Source organism: Esox lucius, chromosome 22, assembly GCF_011004845.1.
Source record: "Esox lucius isolate fEsoLuc1 chromosome 22, fEsoLuc1.pri, whole genome shotgun sequence".
NCBI classification, from domain to species: Eukaryota; Metazoa; Chordata; class Actinopteri; order Esociformes; family Esocidae; genus Esox; species Esox lucius.
The window spans coordinates 17,114,330-17,136,553 of record NC_047590.1 but is presented as its reverse complement, the minus strand read 5'-3'; the positions used below and the strand labels follow the sequence as shown (position 1 = coordinate 17,136,553).

At 47.0% G+C, this 22,224-nt stretch overlaps 2 protein-coding genes across 22 annotated transcripts in view; one reads left to right on the top strand and one right to left on the bottom strand.

Moving 5' to 3' along the window:
• caskb (calcium/calmodulin-dependent serine protein kinase b) overlaps nt 1–22,224 on the top strand; it is a 41,615-nt gene that overhangs the window by 17,183 nt on the left and 2,208 nt on the right. Inside the window, exons 3-28 of one of the 21 annotated variants that reach the window (XM_034289694.1) lie at nt 2,201–2,306; nt 2,632–2,709; nt 2,937–3,009; nt 6,315–6,417; nt 6,636–6,811; nt 7,357–7,479; nt 7,999–8,082; nt 8,163–8,262; nt 10,245–10,262; nt 11,514–11,635; nt 11,882–11,959; nt 12,061–12,141; nt 15,667–15,855; nt 15,951–16,029; nt 16,109–16,194; nt 16,422–16,490; nt 16,629–16,697; nt 16,784–16,819; nt 17,439–17,477; nt 18,269–18,465; nt 18,633–18,748; nt 19,791–19,871; nt 19,986–20,066; nt 20,166–20,368; nt 21,391–21,495; nt 21,638–21,664. In XM_034289694.1, coding sequence (XP_034145585.1) covers nt 2,201–2,306; nt 2,632–2,709; nt 2,937–3,009; nt 6,315–6,417; nt 6,636–6,811; nt 7,357–7,479; nt 7,999–8,082; nt 8,163–8,262; nt 10,245–10,262; nt 11,514–11,635; nt 11,882–11,959; nt 12,061–12,141; nt 15,667–15,855; nt 15,951–16,029; nt 16,109–16,194; nt 16,422–16,490; nt 16,629–16,697; nt 16,784–16,819; nt 17,439–17,477; nt 18,269–18,465; nt 18,633–18,748; nt 19,791–19,871; nt 19,986–20,066; nt 20,166–20,368; nt 21,391–21,495; nt 21,638–21,664 — 2,519 coding nt within the window. Of the gene's footprint in view, nt 1–2,200; nt 2,307–2,501; nt 2,586–2,631; nt 2,710–2,936; nt 3,010–6,314; nt 6,418–6,635; nt 6,815–7,356; nt 7,480–7,998; nt 8,083–8,162; nt 8,263–10,244; nt 10,263–11,513; nt 11,636–11,881; nt 11,960–12,060; nt 12,142–15,666; nt 15,856–15,950; nt 16,030–16,108; nt 16,195–16,421; nt 16,527–16,628; nt 16,698–16,783; nt 16,820–17,438; nt 17,478–18,268; nt 18,466–18,632; nt 18,749–19,790; nt 19,872–19,985; nt 20,067–20,165; nt 20,369–21,390; nt 21,496–21,637; nt 21,665–22,224 lie in introns of all 21 variants that reach the window. The other 20 variants (XM_034289692.1, XM_034289687.1, XM_034289686.1 and 17 more) reach the window with 20 other exon arrangements.
• LOC105023741 (probable G-protein coupled receptor 34) lies at nt 3,606–5,759 on the bottom strand. The gene is made up of 2 exons (XM_010893168.5): nt 5,407–5,759; nt 3,606–5,133 (listed from the first exon to the last, which is right to left on the bottom strand). Exon 2 carries the CDS (start codon nt 5,089–5,091, stop codon nt 3,847–3,849), a length of 1,245 nt encoding a protein of 414 aa, XP_010891470.2. The 5' UTR covers nt 5,092–5,133; nt 5,407–5,759; the 3' UTR covers nt 3,606–3,846.

Below are 22,224 nucleotides of genomic sequence, written 5' to 3'. Positions count from 1 at the left end.
ATAGATATAGCTCAAGGGACACTGTGCCAATCTTTGAGGACCAGTGTTTGAATACCAAGATGTTGATTTCTGGCTCTAGAGCAGGGCTAGATGGAACTCGTAAATGTCACTTTCATTTAAAACCCCACAGTGCTAGTCGAAAAGGCCATTGGACCCCCTCCCCTCCCACTATCGTTTTACAGAAACTCCCAGAAACCAGTCTTGTTAATTGTGTGCGGTGACATTTGGAGTGAGCAGGCTGTGGGCTTCAATGGACAATAATGAGCACATGTAGAGAAAACGTATGCAATTGTGTTGACCGCTAAATCTATATGGTTACGATATGCACACCTCTGTTCACCATGTATCATGTTATAACCTTCCCAGTTTTTCTCTGTCCTCTTTCAAAAGCTGTCCAGGATTTCCGCAATTACAAGTATAGAAATAGATTAAATGGAGCAGGAGTCCTCATTGAAGTCAATGGTTTGTCAGAACAATATATTTCAATGTATTTCAATTTGATATGAAGATAACTTTGGTGTGTGTGCATGAGGGAGATAAAGTGAGGAATGCAGCCAGAAAGGGAGAAAGACCAAAAGAAAGTCAGGGAGGAAGAAAGAGAGGAAGAGAGAGAGGAAGGCGGGGGGGGGGACGTGGGAGGGAGAGAGGAAGAGAGAGAAGAGGAAGACTGGGGAGAGAGAGAGAGAGAGTGAGAGAGATGGAATAAAGACCAGCCTTACATAATGAGCTGGGCCCGTCAGAACACAGTGTGTACACACACACACACATTGATGCTCTGCTCAGTCTAGTTGACTGTATGGGAGTGTGTAATGAGGTCTTTATAGGGTGAAGTGAGCTACAGCCTAGAACAGCAGGCCATTGTCGGTCCAACTCCGGACAGGGCCTCTAATACCATTACCATCCCCGAGGGCAGTGTTTCTCAACAGGGGCAGTACCACCCCCCAGGGGGTGTTCAGAGGACGGCGGGGGGCACTGGAAGCAATATTTTGGAAAGGGGAGTGTTGAGGTGCCCTTAGGGGGTATTTGTTTTAAGGCGAGTTCACACCGAAGATTCACAACAATACGAGTTTATAGTTCCAACTACTTGCCAAAAACTGTGGTCTGCAACATGAAAACCTGCGACTGGACGAGACTGTGTATCGTAACAGGATGTCAGCGTATCTTCTATATTCTAACATTTCACCCACATGGCGTTTACTGTGTAAACTCTGGAAAATGGATGCTTTCTTGGTATTACCTGTGGAAGAATTTCTCTTAAAAGCGTTAATTTCTCTGAGGGATACACATTGAACACCTTGTTATCACAGTGGTTACACATTTACAAAAGGGATATTCCGCTGTTGGACATCCCATGAAAGAAACTTAGCGTTCAGCATCCAGACGCACATTAAAACACTATTCAATACAAGAGGCTTTGTTGACATGACTAATACAACCAGGGACAGGGCTCTCACTTTCAGAGGTTTTTAACTTATTTCCTTTGAAAGTAAATCCTTCTGCTTTTTACCCTTGATAAATGGCAGCTTTTTTTCTGTTGAAACAATTCATAAGAATGATTGTTTGGCATTTCTGATTGGCTGTTATTTAATTAAGATTTGAATGTTAAATTGCTAGCTGTTTCTGCTGGGCTGCTGTTTGTTTCCCTGGGAATCTGTCTGTCATTCAATTATGTGCTTTTTTGATGGTTTTTGATGATAACAATAGTAACAACAATAATAATAACAGCAACAATCATAATAATCATAATAATAATTAATATTCAGGGCAATAAGCCCACATCTTATTTGATGTGGTGTGATAAGTGACCTGAATAATGGATAGGGGGCGCTGATCCAAAAAAGGTTGAGATCCGCTGCAGGGGGGTTTATTTGTATGTCTGCCTGTGTGTGCTCATGTGCGTGCGGGCGTACGTGCACGCTCACTTCCCACGCTGCCGTAAGGCATTTCCCCACCTCCACACGTGCTGTCTCCTTTGATGTTTATGGTTCGGGGAAGAGGGAACGATCAAAACAAACGAGTGGCGTAGGTAGCCCGCCCCTGCGTTCTGCCTGGAGAGTGCCGACAGAGAGGTCGAGACGAGGAGGCGCCGCAACGGGACGCGACGCGCCTATGAGCTATGGGGCGAGACGGGGAGGAGCGGCCTACGCTGGTCGTTCGAACACCATGTCGTCCTCTCATCTGTCCCCTGTCTGTCCCGCAGATCTGAAGAGGGAGGCCAGTATCTGTCACATGCTGAAGCATCCTCACATCGTGGAGCTCCTGGAGACCTACAGCTCCGACGGCATGCTCTACATGGTCTTCGAGTTGTAAGTCAGCCACGTTTTCCGCCGTCCCCCCACCCCCTACCTCCCCTCCCGAACTGAGCGTGTGCTAGAAATCCCGTCCGGGAGCGGACTCGGGATTCCAGAACGTTCCCGTCCCGGCGAGCCCTGTTGACTTTCTGTGCTGACGGTTTAATCCAAATTCAATAAAGTTGTCTCCATGTGATTTCTGCCTCTCTGACACAGTATGGATACAGCAGACCTCTGTTTTGAGACTGTGAAGAGAGCTGATGCTGGTTTTGTCTACAGCGAAGCCGTGGCCAGGTAAAACACCCACTCACGTGTCCCTATCTCCTCTCTCCCTCTCCAGTATGGACGGAGCTGACTTGTGTTTTGAGATTGTGAAGAGGGCCGATGTGGGCTTTGTCTACAGCGAAGCCGTGGCCAGGTAAACCCGAGCCTCTGCCGGTTCCCACCACGGCCTCGTTTTAAGCGAGCACTCTGGAACCGTCGGCCTGGGAAGGCCGGGGGGTGTGGGGGCGGGACGGCCGGGGGGTGTGGGGGCGGGACGGCCGGGGGGTGTGGGGGCGGGACGGCCGGGGGGTGTGGGGGCTGGACGGCCGGAGATTCCCTCCCTCACTCTCTCCTCCTTTCTGTTCGACTCTCTCCTTCCAGTCACTACATGAGGCAGATCCTGGAGGCCCTGCGGTATTGCCATGACAACAACGTCATTCACCGCGACGTGAAGGTGAGCTCCCGGGCCGGTCGGACTTCCCTCGATTCTCTTAACACTCTCACCACATATGTGTGCGTCCTCTGATCCAGTCCACGTTGCGTTGTGTCGGTCTGACCCCAGCTAACCCCAGCTGAGCCCGCTGGGCCGTTGCAGTAGTAAGTGGGCCCACTAGAACTGGGAGGTGAGCTAAGCCAGACCTGGATTAATCAAAGGTTAAGGGGAGCCCTAACACAGACAGACAGCACAGCCCCACTGATTCCCTTAAGGATTAGCTCTTTGATATACACTAGTGTGGACTCAGCGGCAGACCAGATGGAACGCGGAGAAGGACACACATTGGGAAATTCCCAGAGGCGCTAAGAGATTTTGACTGCGAGTCAGTGTGTGAGTGCGTGTAAAGGAACCGTGTTTTAGGTTCTAAGAAGTGTGATCGACAGACGCGTGTGCACGTGTGTGTGTGTTGCTGTAGTCAGACCACTCTAGTGGTAGTACTGACATCCACCAGTAGAGGGGGCCCTGTTCATGCTAATTAATGTTCATTCAGGTTTCACACCCAGACTAAGTGTTCCTAGCGTTTGTTTGATGAAATAACACATTGCCTTGTATTACAAGCTTTAGAACACACATTTATTTTCTTCATTAAATCAAGTAGCAGTACTTCATCACAACAATATTAGGCAACAAAAGTCTCTGAAATCAGACACTTTCCTCATGCTGATTCAGGACATAATGTTGATTTACATAATAGCGGACGTTATATGGGAGATGTTAAAATGCGTGAACCCCCCCCCTCCCCAAGTCCATCTAAAAATGTCTGAATACATGTGTATTTATGAAGTCAGTTGGGCCTTAGCTGTGCTGCGTGACAGAGTGTAGAATGGGATTTCTTAGAGAGAGGCTGGGTGTGTGGGAGGAGTTAAAAGTGGATTTAGGATTGGTGACAGACAGAGTGGGCTGTCTGATCTCCGTCACTGAGCTGTTGGACGTCCCGTCGTTGTGCAAGTTGAGCCGGACAGCAAGGGTCTGACCGAGGGCTTTGAAGGTGGCCTTGCGGACCGAACCGGACAGCAGGAAGTACATCACGGGGTCTAGGACGGAGTTGAAGGCGGAGAACAGCAACATCACCTCGTTGGTCTGGTCCACCAGGCGCAGGTACTGGCAGGACGGCGGCTGGCCGAGCTGGGAGAGGATGTAGACGGGACGGAAAGCGTGGTACGGCCCAAAGCAGATGGTGAACAGGAAGAGGACAAAGAAGGATTTTTGGGCCGTGCGGTCGTAGCGCCTGGCATTGGGAAGGTCCGGTTTGTCCCTGGAGACCTTGAGGAGACGCGTGGCTATCTTCCCGTAGCTCACCACCAGCAAGCAGAACACGGCCCAGAACAGCATCACCATGCCCATGTTGAAATAAGCCTTCCACTTGGCCCCGGTCCGCTGCTTGTACTGGAAACACTTCCCGGCTTCCTCGTTCCCCTCCGCCATGATGATCATGGGCGTGACCGCCGACAGGGACAGGCCCCAGACCACGGCGCACGCGGCCCAGCTCCACCCGCCGCCCCTCATCCACTTGGCCAGGCCCCTCTCGGCTCCGCCGCGGGCCCTCAGCTTCACGTAGCGGTCCAGGCTAATGAAGCCCAGCAGGGTGATGCTGATGTACATGTTCATGTAGAAGAGGTTGCCCACCACTTTGCAGGCCAGCCGGCCTAGAACCCAGCGGTTACCATTGACGTGGTAGAGGACCCGGAAGGGAAGGCACCCCAGGAGGACCAGGTCGGCCACAGCCACATTAATGAGGAACACCCGCACAGAGTTGCGCCTGGAGTGGAGGAAGAGGAAGACCCACAGGGCCAGGAGGTTGCCCACCAGGCCCAGGAGGAAGAAGAGGGTGTAGATGATGGCCAGGGGGAGGCGCAGGGCGTCCTCGTATTGGTCACAGGTCTGGTTGGGGGTGGAGGCGGAGGAGAGGAGGAAGGAACTGGAGGTGGAGGAGGGATATGTGACGTTGGGAACGGGCGTCGGAGAGGTGGAGAACGTGGAGTGGGGGAAAGAGGCGGGGTCGGGGGAGGGGCCGTGGAAGGAGGGCTGAAACATGTCCATGGCGTCCAAGCCGGGCGTGTCTTTAGGAACGCTTCAGAGGTTCTGTAAAAACAGACAAAATGACAGGAAATGACTTGGTGGTTTGCAGAAGCAAACTTTATTTATATATATATATATATATATTTTTTTTTTTTTTTTTTAAGCCAGACCAATGGTTTTAGATATAATTTGTATAATTTATAACTTCTCAACAGCTGATTTACACTACTTTAAATGCTAATTTTACTTATTACCAGATGTGGATTTCTCAAATAGTCGAGAAACTAAACAGATGAAACACAACGTTGTTGTCAGTCCATCGGTCTCCACACTCACTTTCTCTGCTGTTTGGGTTAGGAGAGGATCACGCTTGCCGTCTGGATACCCTGCATGTCCTCCACGCTCCAGTTAGACTTCTTCTAGTGTTTCCTTGTCCAGGCCGTGTGTGTGTGTCTGGTCCTGCTCTCTTTCCTTCTCAATTCCACCATCTAGTTCTTTCTCCCTCTTTTCTGCTCTGATGTGTCTGTCACTGTGTTGGCTTCTCCCGGCTATCTTGTCTCTCTTCCCCCCTCTGGTCCAGATGTCTGTATTGTCTGAGCTTGTTTCTCACTGTCACTTTTCTCTCTCTCTCTCTCGCTCACTCACTCTGGTCTGTCTCTCTGTGAGATGTTCACCACTCCTCCCTTCTGCCCGTTTCTCAGCTGTTATCTGCGATCAAATGTCTGACCACAGACCCTTCCCCCTGTGCAAAGGAAGCGCCGGCTTGCTAGAGGAAACGAATGCTGGGGGGGCACGTCACACAGCCCCGTTCCCAGCACGCCACAAGCATCTGCTTTCTCCCTCTCTTCTCTGTCTTCTCTCCATCTGTGTCTGGCTCGCAATGGGCCCACTTTCACCCCCTGTCTGCACGTAACAGTCCGATTAGGAGACAAGTTGGCCCGGTCCAGCACGACCCTTTGACTGTCTGCCGGCTGTCTGTTTAATCCTGGCTAGGAGTTTCAGCTAACCAGCTGTGGTCTGGTGCTGCCATATTACACCACTGTGCAGCTTGTTTCCTTTTGTATTTCGATTACGTTTCCACGCCTGTATTGGTTAGTCGGCGGGAAATGTGTGGTGACGGTTTATGCAGAAATTGCAGCGGCTTTGATTCAGACAATGTTTGCATTGGGTGCTTGAGCCAAATGCTATCAAGCGAACAAGAGTGTTGGTTTGTCTCTCTTTCTCACTTTGCTTCTTTCTCCTAGCCCCACTGCGTCCTGCTGGCGTCTAAGGAGAACTCTGCTCCGGTCAAACTGGGGGGGTTTGGAGTCGCCATACAGCTGGGCGAGTCCGGACTAGTGGCTGGAGGTAACGTTTGCGTGCGCGTGCGTGTGTGTGTGTGTGTGTGCGTACGTGCGTGCATGCGTGTGTGCGTGCGTGTGCGCGTGCTTGTGTGCGCCGATCCACGTATGTCTTAGTCACGCGGCCGTGAAGTCCCCACAAAGATAGTACAACCCAGAAATGCATCAGCCCCTCCCAAGGTTAGAAAGTCCAGCGCACGCTCATGGCCACGCTTGTGTCCCCAGGTCGCGTTGGCACGCCCCACTTCATGGCCCCGGAGGTGGTGAAGAGGGAGCCGTATGGGAAGCCAGTGGACGTGTGGGGCTGCGGGGTCATCCTCTTCATCCTGCTGTCTGGCTGCTTGCCCTTCTACGGCACCAAGGAGCGCCTGTTCGAGGCCATCATTAAGGGGAAATATAAGGTAGTAGTTGATTTTCCAAAACTGCCCCCTCTAAAACGCGCCAGAGCTCTGACATTTTCCACTGGATGCACGGTTCGGTTAGGCCCCGCGCCCGAAACGATCACGACTCTTTAACATCAACAAAGAGAAATCATTTGGACAATTAGTTCAGTTGTACACGAAGATGAATTCAGTAATTACTTTAAGTGTTATGTTTAAGTTTCTGTGCAGAACATCGACATTTTTGTGAGATACTGTATTTGTCTTTTCATTAATCTGTCTTGCGTAAAAATACCTTTTAATGTGGCCAACACGGAACAGGGTGTCCTGTCAATATACCACCTTTATAATGTCAAGGCAGGGCTTTGGGGGAACCCTGTTACTACTAGTTGCAGCATTTGGTTAAAACTGACACATGGGACACAGCAAATCCTGCATGGGACCATCTGCAGCCAACGTAGCGGTTCACTAGACCTGGGGCGATACGGTGGGTGGGCGTAGCTCCGGAAGAAGGCGTACATCCATCTGAGAGCGTGTGAATGTGTGTTTCTGACCCCCCCACCCAGATGAACCCCCGCCAGTGGAGCCACATCTCGGAGAGTGCCAAGGACCTGGTGCGTCGCATGCTCATGTTGGACCCGGCAGAGAGGATCACCGTCTACGAAGCCCTCAACCATCCCTGGCTGAAGGTGGAAACGCGCCCACACACGCCCACACGCGCCCACACACGCCCACACACGCCCACACACGCACACACACGCGCACACACGCACACGCACGCACACGCAGTCTTGCAGGCTGTCTTAACGATGCGAGATGTGCAGAAAGAATGTGTTTAACCGCAGCTTGAACACACACGCACACACACACTAGTGTTCTATCATGTGTTAAACATCTGACACTGACTTTGTTAGATCTGCTGTTTCCTGACAATACCACTTCCTCCTCTGACAAGATGGACTCCTGTATCATCAACTTTCACAACCTTCACAACTGATACAAACCAGTGTTCTTTGCTGTGTGTGTGTGTGTGTGTGTGTGTGTGTGTGTGTGTGTGTGTGTGTGTGTGTGTGTGTGTGTGTGTGTGTGTGTGTGTGTGTGTGTGTGTGTGTGTGTGTGTGTGTGTGTGTGTGTGTGTGTGTGTGTGTGTGTGTGTGTGTGTGTGTGTGTGTGTGTGTGTGTGTGTGTGTGTGTGTGCATGCGCGCAGGAGAGGGACAGGTATGCCTACAAGATCCATCTGCCTGAGACAGTGGAACAATTGAGGAAGTTCAACGCCAGGAGGAAGCTCAAGGTACAGTCTCACACACACACCCACTGATGTTCATCAGTCAATCGATGAACTACTCAATTATTTTTTGCGTCTTGTCCTAGGGGGCAGTGTTGGCAGCCGTTTCCAGCCACAAGTTTAACTCCTTCTACGGAGATCCACCCGAGGAGATGCCGGACTTCTCTGAAGACCCCACGTCTTCAGGTACGACCCGGGCCTCAAACCTCCGGAAACACCCAGGCCCAGCTGTGTCAGGGCAGCCGATGACCTTGCAACTATTGCTCCTCAAGCACACTCCTGTAAAAAAAAAAGCACAGTTCACTCAAGCACACTCCTCCCAAAAAAAGCATAGTTCACTTCTCAAGCACACTCCTGCCAAAAAAAAGCATAGTTCACTCCGCAAGCACACTCCTGTCAAAAAAAAGCATAGTTCACTCCGCAAGCACACTCCTGTCAAAAAAAGGCATAGTTCACTCCGCAAGCACACTCCTGTCAAAAAAAAGCATAGTTCACTCCGCAAGCACACTCCTGTCAAAAAAAGGCATAGTCCACTCCTCAAGCACACTATTGTCACAAAAAAAGAAGTTCTCAGCACTGTATTTTTCAACTTTCATAGCCAAAATAGCGGGGACTGAATTTTTGAAAATAGTTAAAAATGAGAGCATAAACTTTTTTACCGGACCGCATAAGAGGAGCCGGCCAAGCAGAGCAAGTGTCTCTTAATGAATGAGTGAGTGACTGACTGACCTTTGTTAAATAGGGTAGTGGTTGCAGACATGTGAACTATAGGTCCCGCGTTCGTATCCCCTCACAGTCAAAATAACGAATGCATTATGAATTATTTCGTATAGACGAGAACTTTGCTGGCTATAACCCTTAGTATCTACATTATAGTAAGCCTGAAATAAAATTGTATACGGTTATATTGTCACTGTTTCTGGCATGGAAAATTCATCTTCAGTCTCGCTAGTAATTGCGCAACTCTTATGTTTATTCCTAGGAAGTTAGTAGATACTAGTAAGCCTATAACTGGCTAATAAGCTGTTAAAACAGCCAGTGGCAAAAGCCATACAGTTCATAGATGTTATTTTTTGATTGCGGTGAACTTAATAAGAAACGTCAGTCCGTTATCACAACGCTTAATGGTTTCTAACTACAGGGCAAGCATGTAGTGCCGTGGCGTAGTGGTTAAAGGCAGTACCTTTCAAGCGGGAGTCCCAGGTTTGAATCCGTTGAGGGCAACAGTATTTAATTTTAATTGCGGGCCAGCTGAAATAGGCTTGCCTGGTTTATTTTCTGGTTTATATTTCTGTCACTGATGAAAGAGCCTCAACCCAGAGCCAGTGTCAACACTAGCTGTTAATCAGATGATTACTGGTTAGATATAACCACACTGCCACAATTTCTATGTCAAAACTGTGCCGGAACACTAAGGCCCTTATCTAGTCTTTGCTACTTTCAGTCGTTATATTGATCTCCATGATTGGTGGACACAGGCGTTCTCCAGCAAGTGTTGCCCAAAACCTTTACTTCCCTCTCCTTGTTGCTTTCGCTTCCTGCAGACAGTATCGCTGGAACACAGTCAGTCAGATGAAACAACAGCTTTATCAGTTGTCTTCAGACCTCTGGCATTGCATTTGTTGAAGAGCAGGGATGAACCATATTTTTTTAAATGCTACAATAAAACGCAGCTCATCTTTTCAGAATAAATATATATTTTATTTAGTTGTCATCTTGCCCACTCATCGGGATTGGTGGCGGTGTGCCCGATCTTGCTGGTGTCTAGACAGCAGTGTTGCTTCACATTGTTGGTTTTAGGACCGTTTCAACTCATTCAGTCTTCCCTGATGTTAAAAAAGGAAGTTTAAAAAAAGACGTTTAGATACTTTCCGGTGTGTGTGTGTGTGTGTGGGGGGGGTGGTTATACTTCAGCCAGATGCTCATTCTGCATTAAACACTTCGAAAATGAACCCAGCTCTGTTCTGTACAGGTGGCTGCTTTTTGCTTTTCATCTATTTTCTCTCTGCCTGCTCTTTGTCTAACGCTGCACTCAATGCTCTTAATCTTTCTCCCCTCTCATCTTACTTCCTGCCCTCCTTTCTCTCCAATCTGAGTTTGCCTGTTTTCTTGGAATATTCCCCGTCTAAATCCTCTCTGTGATTTTGTTCGAATGCTGCTCTCTGTAGGACTGCTAGCTGCTGAAAGTAGGTATCCTCACGTAGCCTTCTGACGTGACATCATCATGACATCACTATGAATCGCCGTAACCGCACCCTTCCCTCACCCTCCCCGCGCTCATAACACCCACAAAGCCCGGCGTCCCAGACCTCCGGAGGTTTCCAAACCGTGGCTGTTTGGGGGATGGAACGCCATCCGACTCTGTCAGTGGATGGGGTGAATTGACCTCTGTGGTGCGCCGGGGAGGAAGACTCAGGAGATTTGGGACGTAGGCACCGCGTGCGTGTCACCCGCCGCCGACAGCCAGTGTGATGGCCGCGCGCCCGCGCCGGGTACAATCTGTTCCCAAACAAAGCTGGTGTGTTCCGGGCCGGTCGCGGGCCTCGGTGGACGCAGTGATCGTGCCGGAACTTCGTTTTCCATTCGCTGTGTGTGTGTGCGCCAATGAGTATAGTAAAACCAGAAGACCTTTGCCAGTCCCCATGAGGCAAAAGTCACTTTCCGGCTCAGGGTTTAGGCTTAGAGTCAAACTTACAATTCATTTTAGAGTTAGAATTGTGGTTTCTTTAAGGTCCAGGTGTTGTTGGTTAAGTTTAGGGTTAAGGTTAGGCATTACATCTAGGTAAAGTTTAGGCATAAATGTTACTTTATTGAGGTTAAGTTTAGGGCAAGGGTTAGGTTAGGTTAGGTTTAGGGTAAGGGTTAGGTTTAGGGTAAGGGTTAGGTTTAGGGGTTAGGTTTAGGGTAAGGGTTAGGTTTAGGGCTTGCAATTTCTATTTTGGATAGCCATTCAAACTTGTGTGTGTGAGTGTTGCGAAACACAGCCCAGTGACTCTACTAACGTCCTTTACTCCATACCATCTAGACCCATCCTCAACTAACACTTCTATGTGACTTTGCCTCCACGCCTTGTTAATATGCTTTATTACTCCCTGCCGGTGTTTAATGTGTGGTATTGATGGATTGGACCGCTGTTCTGTTCTGTCTCCGTTGTTTTGGCTGCATGTCTGGCTGTTGCAGCAGGTACTCCGGCCCGTCACAGGCTCTTTCCATGCGTGTGAACTCGTGTGTCTTGGTTTTTGTTTGTGTGTGTTTGTGTGTGTGTGTTTGTCATCGTTGTTATGGGTCTGTACATTTTAATGCCTCTGCTGAATGACTATTGAACGTGTCATTGTGTTTGTTTCGCGTGTGTATGTGGTGTTTCGTGTGTGTATGTGGTATGTCGCGTGTGCTTAACGTATGTATGTGTGTGTGTGTGTGTGTGTGTGTGTGTGTAGGGGCAGTGTCTCAGGTGCTAGACAGCCTGGAGGAGATCCACGCGTTGACGGACTGCAGCGAGAAAGATCTGGATTTCTTACACAGCGTCTTCCAGGACCAGCACTTACACACACTTCTGGATGTGAGTGGGCTAGGCACCCGTACACACGGGGCCGTGTCGGTTGCAGTTTAATCCGAAATCCTGTAGGCAGTGCTTTGACACAAATGTGACGCAGACCGATGAGACCACATCTTGTCGTTATTCATTGGGAACGCAAGCACCATTTTTATGGCACCATTAATATATGATATGTGGGCGGGCAGGGACGCGTCAGTGGTATGATGGAGTAATAACGAGAGCATGGATCGGCGGCGTCTTGTGTTTCAGCTCTATGATAAGATCAACACCAGGTCGTCCCCTCAGATCAGAAACCCCCCCAGTGACGGAGTACAGAGAGCCAAAGAGGTGAGAGGCCCAGGCCTTAGTCCTGCCTTACGCTTGTCAAATACTCCTTTATGGTCATATTTGTCGCACTGGTGACTGTCCATTTCCTGGTTCTCCTCCAGGTTCTGGAGACTATCTCATGTTACCCTGAAAACATGGAGGCCAAGGAACTCCGGAGGATCCTCACACAGCCACACTTCATGGTAGGCGCTCTGTCTGCGTGTGTCTGTGAACAAGGTGGGGTTAGTGAGTCTGACTACCCCGCCCTGGCTGTCATATAGGATGTCTACAACAGAGTGGCTAGTTACATTTTAAACACCACTAGCTTGCTATTCTCATGATTTGATTGAAAATATGAGCATTTCAAGAATTCCCAGTTTCAGTTTTAGTTTTCAGTTTTACTTAAAGGTACAATTTGGATTCTACCAAGTAACAGTTGAAATGTAACAAAAATGTACAGTGGGAGGGATTTTTATTTTTTTTATCCCCTGCTGATTTTTTACGTTTGCCCACTGACAAACAAATGATCGGTCTATAATTTTAATGGTTGGTTTATTTGAACAGTGAGAGACAGAATAACAACAAAAAAATCCAGAAAAACGCAAGTCAAAAATATTATAAATTGATTGCATTTTGTGAAATAAGTATGAGTGAAATAAGTATTCGACCCCTCTGTAAAACATGACTTAGTACTGGCAATCACAGGTCAGACGTTTCTTGTAGTTGGCCACCAGGTATGCACACATCTCAGGAGGGATTTTGTCCTACTCCTCTTTGCAGATCTTCTCCAAGTCATTAAGGTTTCGAGGCTGACATTTGGCAATTCGAACCTTCAGCTCCCTCCACAGATTTTCTATGGGATTAAGGTCTGGAGACTGGCTAGGCCACTCCAGGGCCTTAATGTGCTTCTTCTTGAGCCACTCCTTTGTTGTCTTGGCCATGTGTTTTGGTCATTGTTATGCTGGAATACCCATCCACGACCCATTTTCAATGCCCTGGCTGAGGGAAGGAGGTTCTCACCATAGATTTGACGGTACATGGCCCCGTCCATCGTCCCTTTGATGCGGTGACGTTGTCCTGTCCCCTTAGCAGAAAAAAACCCCCAAAGCATGATGTTTCCACCTCCATGTTTGATGGTGGGGATGGTGTTCTTGGGGTCATAGGCAGCATTCCTCTTCCAAAAAGTAGTTGTGTTGATGCTAAAGAGCTCGATTTTGGTCTCATCTGACCATAACACTTTCACCCAGTTCTCCTCTGAATCATTCAGATGTTCACTGGCAAACTTAAAATGGGCCTTTACATGTGCTTTCTTGAGCAGGGGGACCTTGCAGGCGCTGCAGGATTTCAGTATTTCACTGCGTAGTGTGTTACCAATTGTTTTCTTGGTGACTATGGTCCCAGCTGTCTTGAGTTCATTGACAAGATCCTCCTGTGTAGTTCTGGGCAGATTCCTCACCATTCTCATGATCATTGCAACTCCACGAGGTGAGATCTTGCATGGAGCCCCAGACCAAGTTAGTTTGACAGTTCTTTTGTGTTTCTTCCATTTGCTAATAATTGCACCAACTGTTGTCACCTTCTCACCAAGCTGCTTGGCAATGGTCTTGTAGCCCATTCCAGCCATGTGTAGGTCTACAATCTTGTCCCTGACATCCTTGGACAGCTCTTTGGTCTTGGCCATGGTGGAGAGTTTGGAATCTGATTGATTGCTTCTGTGGACAGGTGTCTTTTATACAGGTAACAAGCCGAGATTAGGAGCACTCCCTTTAAGAGTGTGCTCCTAATCTCAGCTCGTTACCTGTATAAAAGACACCTGGGAGCCATAAATCTTTCTGATTGAGAGAGGATGAAATACTTATTTAACTCATTAAAATGCAAATCAATTTATAACTTTTCTGACATGTACTTCTGGACTTCTTTGTTGTTATACTGTCTCTCACTGTTAAAATAAACCTACCATTAAAATGATATACTGATCATTTGTTTGTCAGTGGGCAAACATAAAAAATCAGCAGGGGATCAAATTATTGTTTGACTCACTATAATCAACAAGTCATGAGTGAAATTATGTACTTTGACTAGTAATATTCAGAACTAGCTGAAGTTGAAAGAACACTTATTTTTAAAATGGTGATTAGTAACATTGGTAAACAAATTAAGTGAAGTCTTAAATAGAAACACACAACATATATTGGTTATTTATTAATTATCTAATTGTTAGAAACTGACCAGTAACACCTAGTAATTACTTATAACAGTAAACTATTTTTATACTAGTTTATAGAAGTAAAACTGAAATAGTTACTACATACATACAGTATCTCACAAAAGTGAGTAAACCCCTCACATTTTTGTACATATTTGATTACATCTTTTCATGGGACAACACTGAAGAAATGACACTTTGCTAATATGTAAAGTCGTGAGTGTACAGCTTGTATAACAGTGTAAATTTGCTGTCCCCTCAAAATAACAACACACAACCATTAATGTTTAAACACGCTGGCAACATAAGGGAGTACACCCCTAAGTGAAAATGTCCACATTGGGCGCAAAGTGTCTATTTTGTGTGGCCACCATTATTTTCCAGCACTGCCTTAAGTGGGCATGGAGTTCACCAGAGCTTCACAGGTTGCCACTGGAGTCCTCTTCCACTCCTCCATGATGACATCACAGAGCTGGTGGATGTTAGAGACCTTGTGCTCCTCCACTGCAGCAATGCTGGCAGCATTCATACATCTATTTCCCAAAGACAACCTCTGGATATGACACTGAGCACGTGCACTCAGCCTGTTCTGAGTGGAACCTGTCCTGTTAAACCGCTGTATGGTCTTGGCCACCATGCTGGAGCTCAGTTTCAGGGTCTTAGCAATCTTCTTATAGCCTAAGCCATCTTCATGTAGAGCAAACATTCGGTTTTTCAGATCCTCAGAGAGTTATTTGCCATGAGGTGCCATGTTGAACCTACAATGACCAGTATGAGGGAGTGTGAGAGCAATAAAACTGCATTTAACACACCTGCTCCCCATTCACCCCTGAGACCTTGTAACACTAACGAGTCACATGACACTGGGGAGGGAAAATTGATAATTGGGCCCAAATTGGACATTTTCACTTAGGGCTGTACTAACTTTTAGTACAGGGGGGGGGGGGGGGGGGGCAGCAAATGTACACTGTTATACAAGCTGTACTCTCACTACTTTACATTGTAGCAAAGTGTATTTTTTCCTCAGTGTTGTCACATGAAAAGTTTATATTCATGAAAACAAATGTGAGGGGTTTTGTGAGATCCTGTATACTGAAATAGGCATTAGTAAATGGTAAGTAATAATGGCTTTTCATTTATGACTTTGTAGTTCCAGTGAATAAATGTTGTGGTTTGTGATAAAGACCTTGCATCTAATGCTTGCAGCTGAAATCTTTGAAATCCGTTTCGTTTCGAGTCACAATTTCACAAGTGGTTTGGTGTACTAGGTAAGAGTTGACATTTAAAAAAGCTTGGTGGAACAGATGATCATGAAAGCCTTCTGGGAGACATGTTGCACCAAGCTACACAGCCGCCTGAGTCCATTGAATCGGCACATATAATGTCAGCCCAGGGTCAAATGCCAAACGGGGCCTAAAACCGCTTAGACAACCATGTGATTTCTGCAGTAGACCTACAAACCTTTGTATGGCCAATGTTTAATGACTTGTGTGTGTGTGTGTGTGTGTGTGTGTGTGTGTAGGCCTTGCTCCAGACACATGATGTGGTGGCTCACGAGGTTTACAGTGATGAGGCCCTGAGGGTGACTCCGCCCCCCACCTCACCCTACCTGAACGGAGACTCACCCGAGAGCACCAATGGAGACATGGACCTGGAGAATGTGACCCGAGTTCGCCTGGTGCAGTTCCAGAAGAACACTGATGAACCTATGGTACTCACACAGAGAACCCCCCCCCCCCCCCACACACACACACACACACACACACTCTGCTGCCGACTTGACCCTTCCACCCTCAACCTCCACAGGGAATCACTCTGAAGATGAACGATCTCAACCACTGCATCGTAGCTCGTATCATGCACGGAGGAATGATCCACAGACAAGGTACCGTACGCTCCGGGCGTCTGTACACGCCACGGGAATGAACCCGAACCCCGCAGTCACCCCCTCAACTCTGTTTCAGGTACGCTGCACGTCGGGGACGAGATCCGAGAGATCAACGGTATCAGCGTGGCCAATCAGACGGTAGAACAGCTCCAGAAAATGCTGGTGTGTAGTCCAGACGGATTCTCGCCGTAGTCCCATGGGCTTGTTTTGTTGATACCAACCAAAGTCTTGTGCGTTCCTGTCAGCGGAACACCTCCGTTTCCTTAGGCTGCGTCTACACAGGGAGCCCAATTCTGCTATTTTCCGCGGCCAGAAAAGGCGTGGGGAATTGGGCTGCCTGTGTAGACGGGCGTCGCTGTAAGACACGTGACTGCTTTGTGTCCCCGCAGAGGGAGATGCGAGGGAGCATTACCTTTAAGATCGTGCCTAGCTACCGGGCCCAGTCCATGTCTTGCGAGGTATGGACCGATTCTCTTGTGTCTCTAGAAAATCAGGTAAATGAGGTAAAGGAGCTTTCTATTCTTCACTTATAAGCCATGTTCTTTTGAAATGGTTTTCACATTTATTCGGGTTTGTTTGGTCGCGTGTGTTCGCAGAAGGAGTCCCCTGACCTATCCAGGCAGTCGCCAGCGAACGGCCACGCTAGCGTGACCAGCTCCATCCTGGTAAGGACATGGGCCTTCATATATATTCCGTATGGCCAATCTCTTGTGCGGTATCAAGCGCGTGTTAACTCTGGGTTTCCCTGTAGGATCTCCCCTCCACCATCCAGCCTAAAGGACGACAGGTGAGACTCACCTCTTCCCCGAACGCCTCCGCCCACCCTCCTCCAGTCTGTCCTCCACTGTCTCACTCTTCGCTCATGGCCGTGGCTATCTTAGGGGTGTCTGTATGTGTCCATATGTCTGTGTGTTGACCTGTGTGTTTGTTTCAAACTTAATTGCATCCTCAATATCCTGTCCATGTCTCGACTACTTTATTTTTTCTGTTAGCTTTTGCCCACCCTGTCCCTCTGTCAAAACCTGTCTTCCTCTCTCACCTCGGCCCTGTCCCTCTGTCAAAACCTGTCTTCCTCTCTCACCTCGGCCCTGTCCCTCTGTCAAAACCTGTCTTCCTCTCTCACCTCGGCCCTGTCCCTCTGTCAAAACCTGTCTTCCTCTCTCACCTCGGCCCTGTCCCTCTGTCAAAACCTGTCTTCCTCTCTCACCTCGGCCCTGTCCCTCTGTCAAAACCTGTCTTCCTCTCTCACCTCGGCCCTGTCCCTCTGTCAAAACCTGTCTTCCTCTCTCACCTCTGTCCGGTCCCTCTGTCATAACGTTTCCTCGTCACTCTCTTTCTCCCCTTTGTCGATGTCCTGTACGTTTTCTACTGCATGATGCGTGCGTGTGATGCTCTCGACTCCATAGATCTCCAGACCCGTCGTCAAGGACAAAATGTCCATAAAGGTAAGATCTCTAAGTGGATCAGAGTAGCTGTAGATCCCATGAGGTAGATCATTGTAGCTTGTGTAGATCCAACAGTAGCCAGCTTCATAACCCCATCCCCCTCACCACATTGCATTAAGCCAATCTGAGGCAACCAGAACGATTTTAAATGGTTCAGCTTTCTTAGCCTTTTTTTTAAGGGATGCACCGATAAAAAGATTATTGGCTGATATTCATATAACACAATTATGACAAATCTGTCAATGATAATACTGATTTGTTGTTTCTGTACTTGCGTACCCTGGCTGAAAATCTAAATATGATAATGCACATTCTCTTTCTGTAATTGGACATTAGACAGTGCCAGGATATAAATCTAGTAAGAGGTATTTGACTTCAACTATACTGCAACAGAGAAAAGAATAATGATAATGACATGAGCAGTGATATATAAATAAATATGATTGGATCTTATTGGACACCTGTTCAGACGAAAGCACTATCAGTCTTAAATCTGGCAAATGTAAGCAATTAAAGCCAATACCAATTGCTGTCCGATATATCGGTTCATTCTAGATGTTTTCCTTATTTGCTCTCCCTTTCGCGCTTATCTTCTGTTCTTTTCTCCTCTGCTTGGCTTTTCGTGTCAACCACGACAATTTTGCCTAATCAGAGCATCCCGTACTGGCCTTTCAGCAGCGCAGCCAATCAAAATCATTTATTTTTTCCCATAAAGACACCACGTCCAATGCCAGTCCCTCTACTCCCTCCCAGGTCTTCAGCTTTGACCAATTCATGCCCCCACATTTCAGATATATGTGCGTGCTCAATTCGAGTACGACCCCGCCAAGGACGACCTCATCCCCTGTAAGGAGGCTGGAATCCGCTTCCGGGTGGGGGACATCATCCAGATCATCAGTAAGGATGACCATAACTGGTGGCAGGGCAAGCTGGAGAACACCAAGAATGGAACCGCAGGTCTCATCCCTTCCCCTGAACTACAGGAGTGGTGAGTACAGAACCCTTCAGGACCCGGTGGTTCCACTCCAATTCCCTTTTCCAGTGTAGAAGGCGGATTAGAATTCCGCAAACGTGTGTTCTCGAGGAACATAAATCACCTTTCCCAATTGTTTATGCGAAATCTCCACAATTGTTTGGCTTTGCACCGTCCCCCAGGCGTGTGGCGTGTATCGCCATGGAGAAGACAAAGCAGGAGCAGCAGGCCAGCTGTACCTGGTTCGGCAAAAAGAAGAAGCAGTACAAAGACAAGTACCTGGCCAAACACAATGCAGGTAAGGTCTGAGTGTGTGGAAGTTCTACAAAGTACTGAATAAAGGGGTCTGAATAATTATGTACCGGAGAAATCCCTGGTTTTTATTTGCAATTAATTGACACACTGGTTTTCCATTTGTTGTTAGAGTATTTTGTGTAGATCGATGGCAAATAAAATGCATTTATCTGATTATAAATTCAGTTTATAACACAACCAATTGGAGAAAATGAAGGGTTATGAATACTTTCCAAAGCCAATGTATAGTTTTCTGATGGGAGAAATGGGACAGTGGTTCTACTACTGAAATCTACAGAACAATAAACTTTAGTCAAGTTTGGATGATCGCTAACGTTTTAGAGTTGTGTACTTTATTGTGCTGTTCCTTGGTTTGGATGTCCTGTAATGCTGCATGTTGGTGCCTAGAACAGCCCCCTTTCCTCTCTCGAAGAGCTCCATTGTCTCAATGTTGACTGAATGTTTCATGTCTAACGCTCCTGCAATTAACCACCTGGCCTCGGAGTGCGAGCTACTGTATGTAATGTAATGTTGAGATGAATTAACCCCCCCCCTCTGTTCTGTCAATCTTTCATGCGTCTCTTACCCAATGGTTTGGCTGCATGTAAGTAACTCTGAATGATGGCCAACCGCGCCCTCCTGCGTTTCTATCCATTCATCCTCTTTTGTTCTGTTTCTCTCTTCCTTGTTCAACCAGTTTGTCTTTTGATCTCGTGGTTGTTAAACTTCCTGTTTGGTGTTCTTGATTTTTTTGTTATGTATCTTTGTTCAAGTCTGTGACAGACCTGAAGTTTTAAATGTATGATTTAAATAATTCTAATCATGAATTTGTTGCTGTAGCCCTTTGGAGGGTCAGAATAAACCACAGCCCTTTTCAGTTATTTGAGTGATTGTTTTTTAATACATTTTTGAATGACTGTTTATTTAAGCCATTCATTTGATTCACCTCCCTGAGCAGCACTTCCAGATCAGACCCCTCTCTGTTACATTCTATCTGCGGGTGTCAGAACGGTCCTCTCTAATACCCTGCACCACTGTTGTTTCAGTGTTTGACCAATTAGACCTGGTCTCATATGAGGAAGTGGTCAAACTGCCTGCGTTCAAGAGGAAAACACTTGTGTTGTTGGGTACGTGATGGACTCCTGGTTCTTAGGAACTGTAACATACAACAATTGGCACCATGATGTTTATCTCTGGTCTTCCATGTTTACACTGTTGTGTATTTTATGTCTCTTCCCCAGGTGCCCATGGAGTTGGTCGGAGGCACATCAAAAACACACTTATCACAAAACACCCAGACCGATTTGCCTACCCCATTCCTCGTAAGAACCAACATAACAGTATCGTCGCCTGACTCTCATTAGACTCTCACTCGTCTGTTCTATCACACTTACCCCTCCTCTTCCTCACTCCGCCTGCAGACACAACCAGGCCTCCGAAGAAGGACGAGGAGAACGGGAAGAACTACTACTTTGTGTCACATGACCAGATGATGCAGGACATCAGCAACAACGACTACCTGGAGTACGGTAGTCACGAGGACGCCATGTACGGCACGCGGCTAGAGACCATTCGGCAAATCCACGAACAGGGCATGATCTCCATACTGGACGTGGAGCCACAGGTGTGTTTGTAGGGTGGGGAAGAGTGTGTGTGTGTGTGTGGCATCGTTTTTGTTTGTGTACACTGAAGGGGTATTTCACTTTTTTTTATTTTATTTTTTATGTTTGATAGTTCCTAACCCTAAATATATAGTCCTCCGGCCAGAAGTCTAATCCATTCTATGAACTGGCATTACATATGAGCTAACTAGTGTTGAAGTCTAACACTTCCCCGAGTTGGTTTGATGGAAAGGAGAATAACACACCAGGAGTCAGGTCAATACCAATTCCGTATCATCCGTTTATTACAGAAGCTTCTGGAGACAGAGTGTCGCCCCACAATGTCTGAAAATGAACAGTCACATCAGCATTATTTATGTTCTATACCTTATATGTGTAAATGCAGCACAAGCGTCACCTTGCCCTTTGTGGTTTCTGTCTTGTGTCTATTCTTAATTCCCCCTGCCCAGACTGTGTGTGTGTTGTTAATCTGTCCCCCTCTGTTTCCTGTAGTCTGCTCTCCTAAGATTTCCTGTTTTCTACTTGCAGTTTCAGCTTATGATTCAGACATTTAATATGTTGCCTGAATGCTCACAACAGTTTAACAACTTATTCAATCAATATATCCACACTACCCACATCTAGCTACAAATCTATGTGAGAAATTTGTGTGCCAGCATGTTAAATGATTTTGTATTTTTTTTGTGTGTACACACCAAGAAAGTTAGCTAAAGTTTATAATGGCTGTATAAATAATCGTGGATTACAGTTTATTTTTGCCCATACACTTTCAGGATGAGAAACAATCTGTATGTAAAGCAGTATATATTCAACCGGCAGAAAATGGCGCCAAGCGCCGGAACGCTTCTCTAACACTACCCGTTATGCCTAATCTTTTCCTTAACCTCTATAAAACATTAACCAAACCTCCCCCTAATCCTTTTGTTTGCTACGTTTGTTCTTCCGGTCGAATGTATGCACTCCCCCTTTACTGATGCTGTGTAGAGTTTCATTAAGTGTAGCTTACTAGTCAGTTTTCTGTCAGTCATCTCCTGTTTCTCTTCAGGCACTCAAAGTGTTGAGGACGGCTGAGTTCGCTCCCTATGTAGTCTTCATCGCAGCTCCGACCATCACCCCTGGAATGAACGAGGTGAGAGTCGACAGACACGCATGCGTCTTCTTTTTAGTTGTGGCTACCATGTTGCTGTGGTGACCTTCCATCTTATTGCACGCCCTCTGTCTGCACTTGCCTGTTGATTTTCTATGGCATGCCTTTTTTCATTGCACCCAAGCTTCCCAAGTGGTGCAGGAAACTGCCTGTAAGTATTGGATATGTCCATGTAGTTTAGCTCCTGTGTGTTTGTGCACGCATGTGTTACATATTTGTGTGTCAGTGTTGTTTCTTGAGTATAGCAATAGCCAATTAATTGTGCCTCCCAATCCAGTTTTCCAGTCTCAAGCCAAAAAAGCAGTATAGTTAAAGTGTATTATTTTGGAACCGCTTAAAGAGGAATAGCGACAGATACCTAATATTTGTGTAAGTCCTTAAATCGCATTTGCTGGATCGTGTCTCTATGCTTGTAACTGTCTCACTCCGGGTGGCTGGGGTGGACCTAGGGCCAACGTAGTGCCATTGAGTTGTGTAGCCATATGACAGAGCTTTGTGAAATAATGATTATCTATGTGAAAAACGAATGTCCTCTCACAAAGATAACACACAATTGGTCCAAACTCCAAACAACTGTGGTATATACCAAATATATTTTTGTGATAAACGTCAGTCACAGGCTTTCTTACTGCACAAGCCAACAAGCCAACAAGCTTGTGCAGTAAGAGAAACAGAAGAGACAGAAAAGATCAACTTCATGAACTTTAAATA

What these genes read in the sequence shown, in the direction of transcription:
- LOC105023741 (XM_010893168.5), bottom strand. Translation starts at nt 5,091, where the DNA reads ATGGACATGTTTCAGCCCTCCTTCCACGGCCCCTCCCCCGACCCCGCC.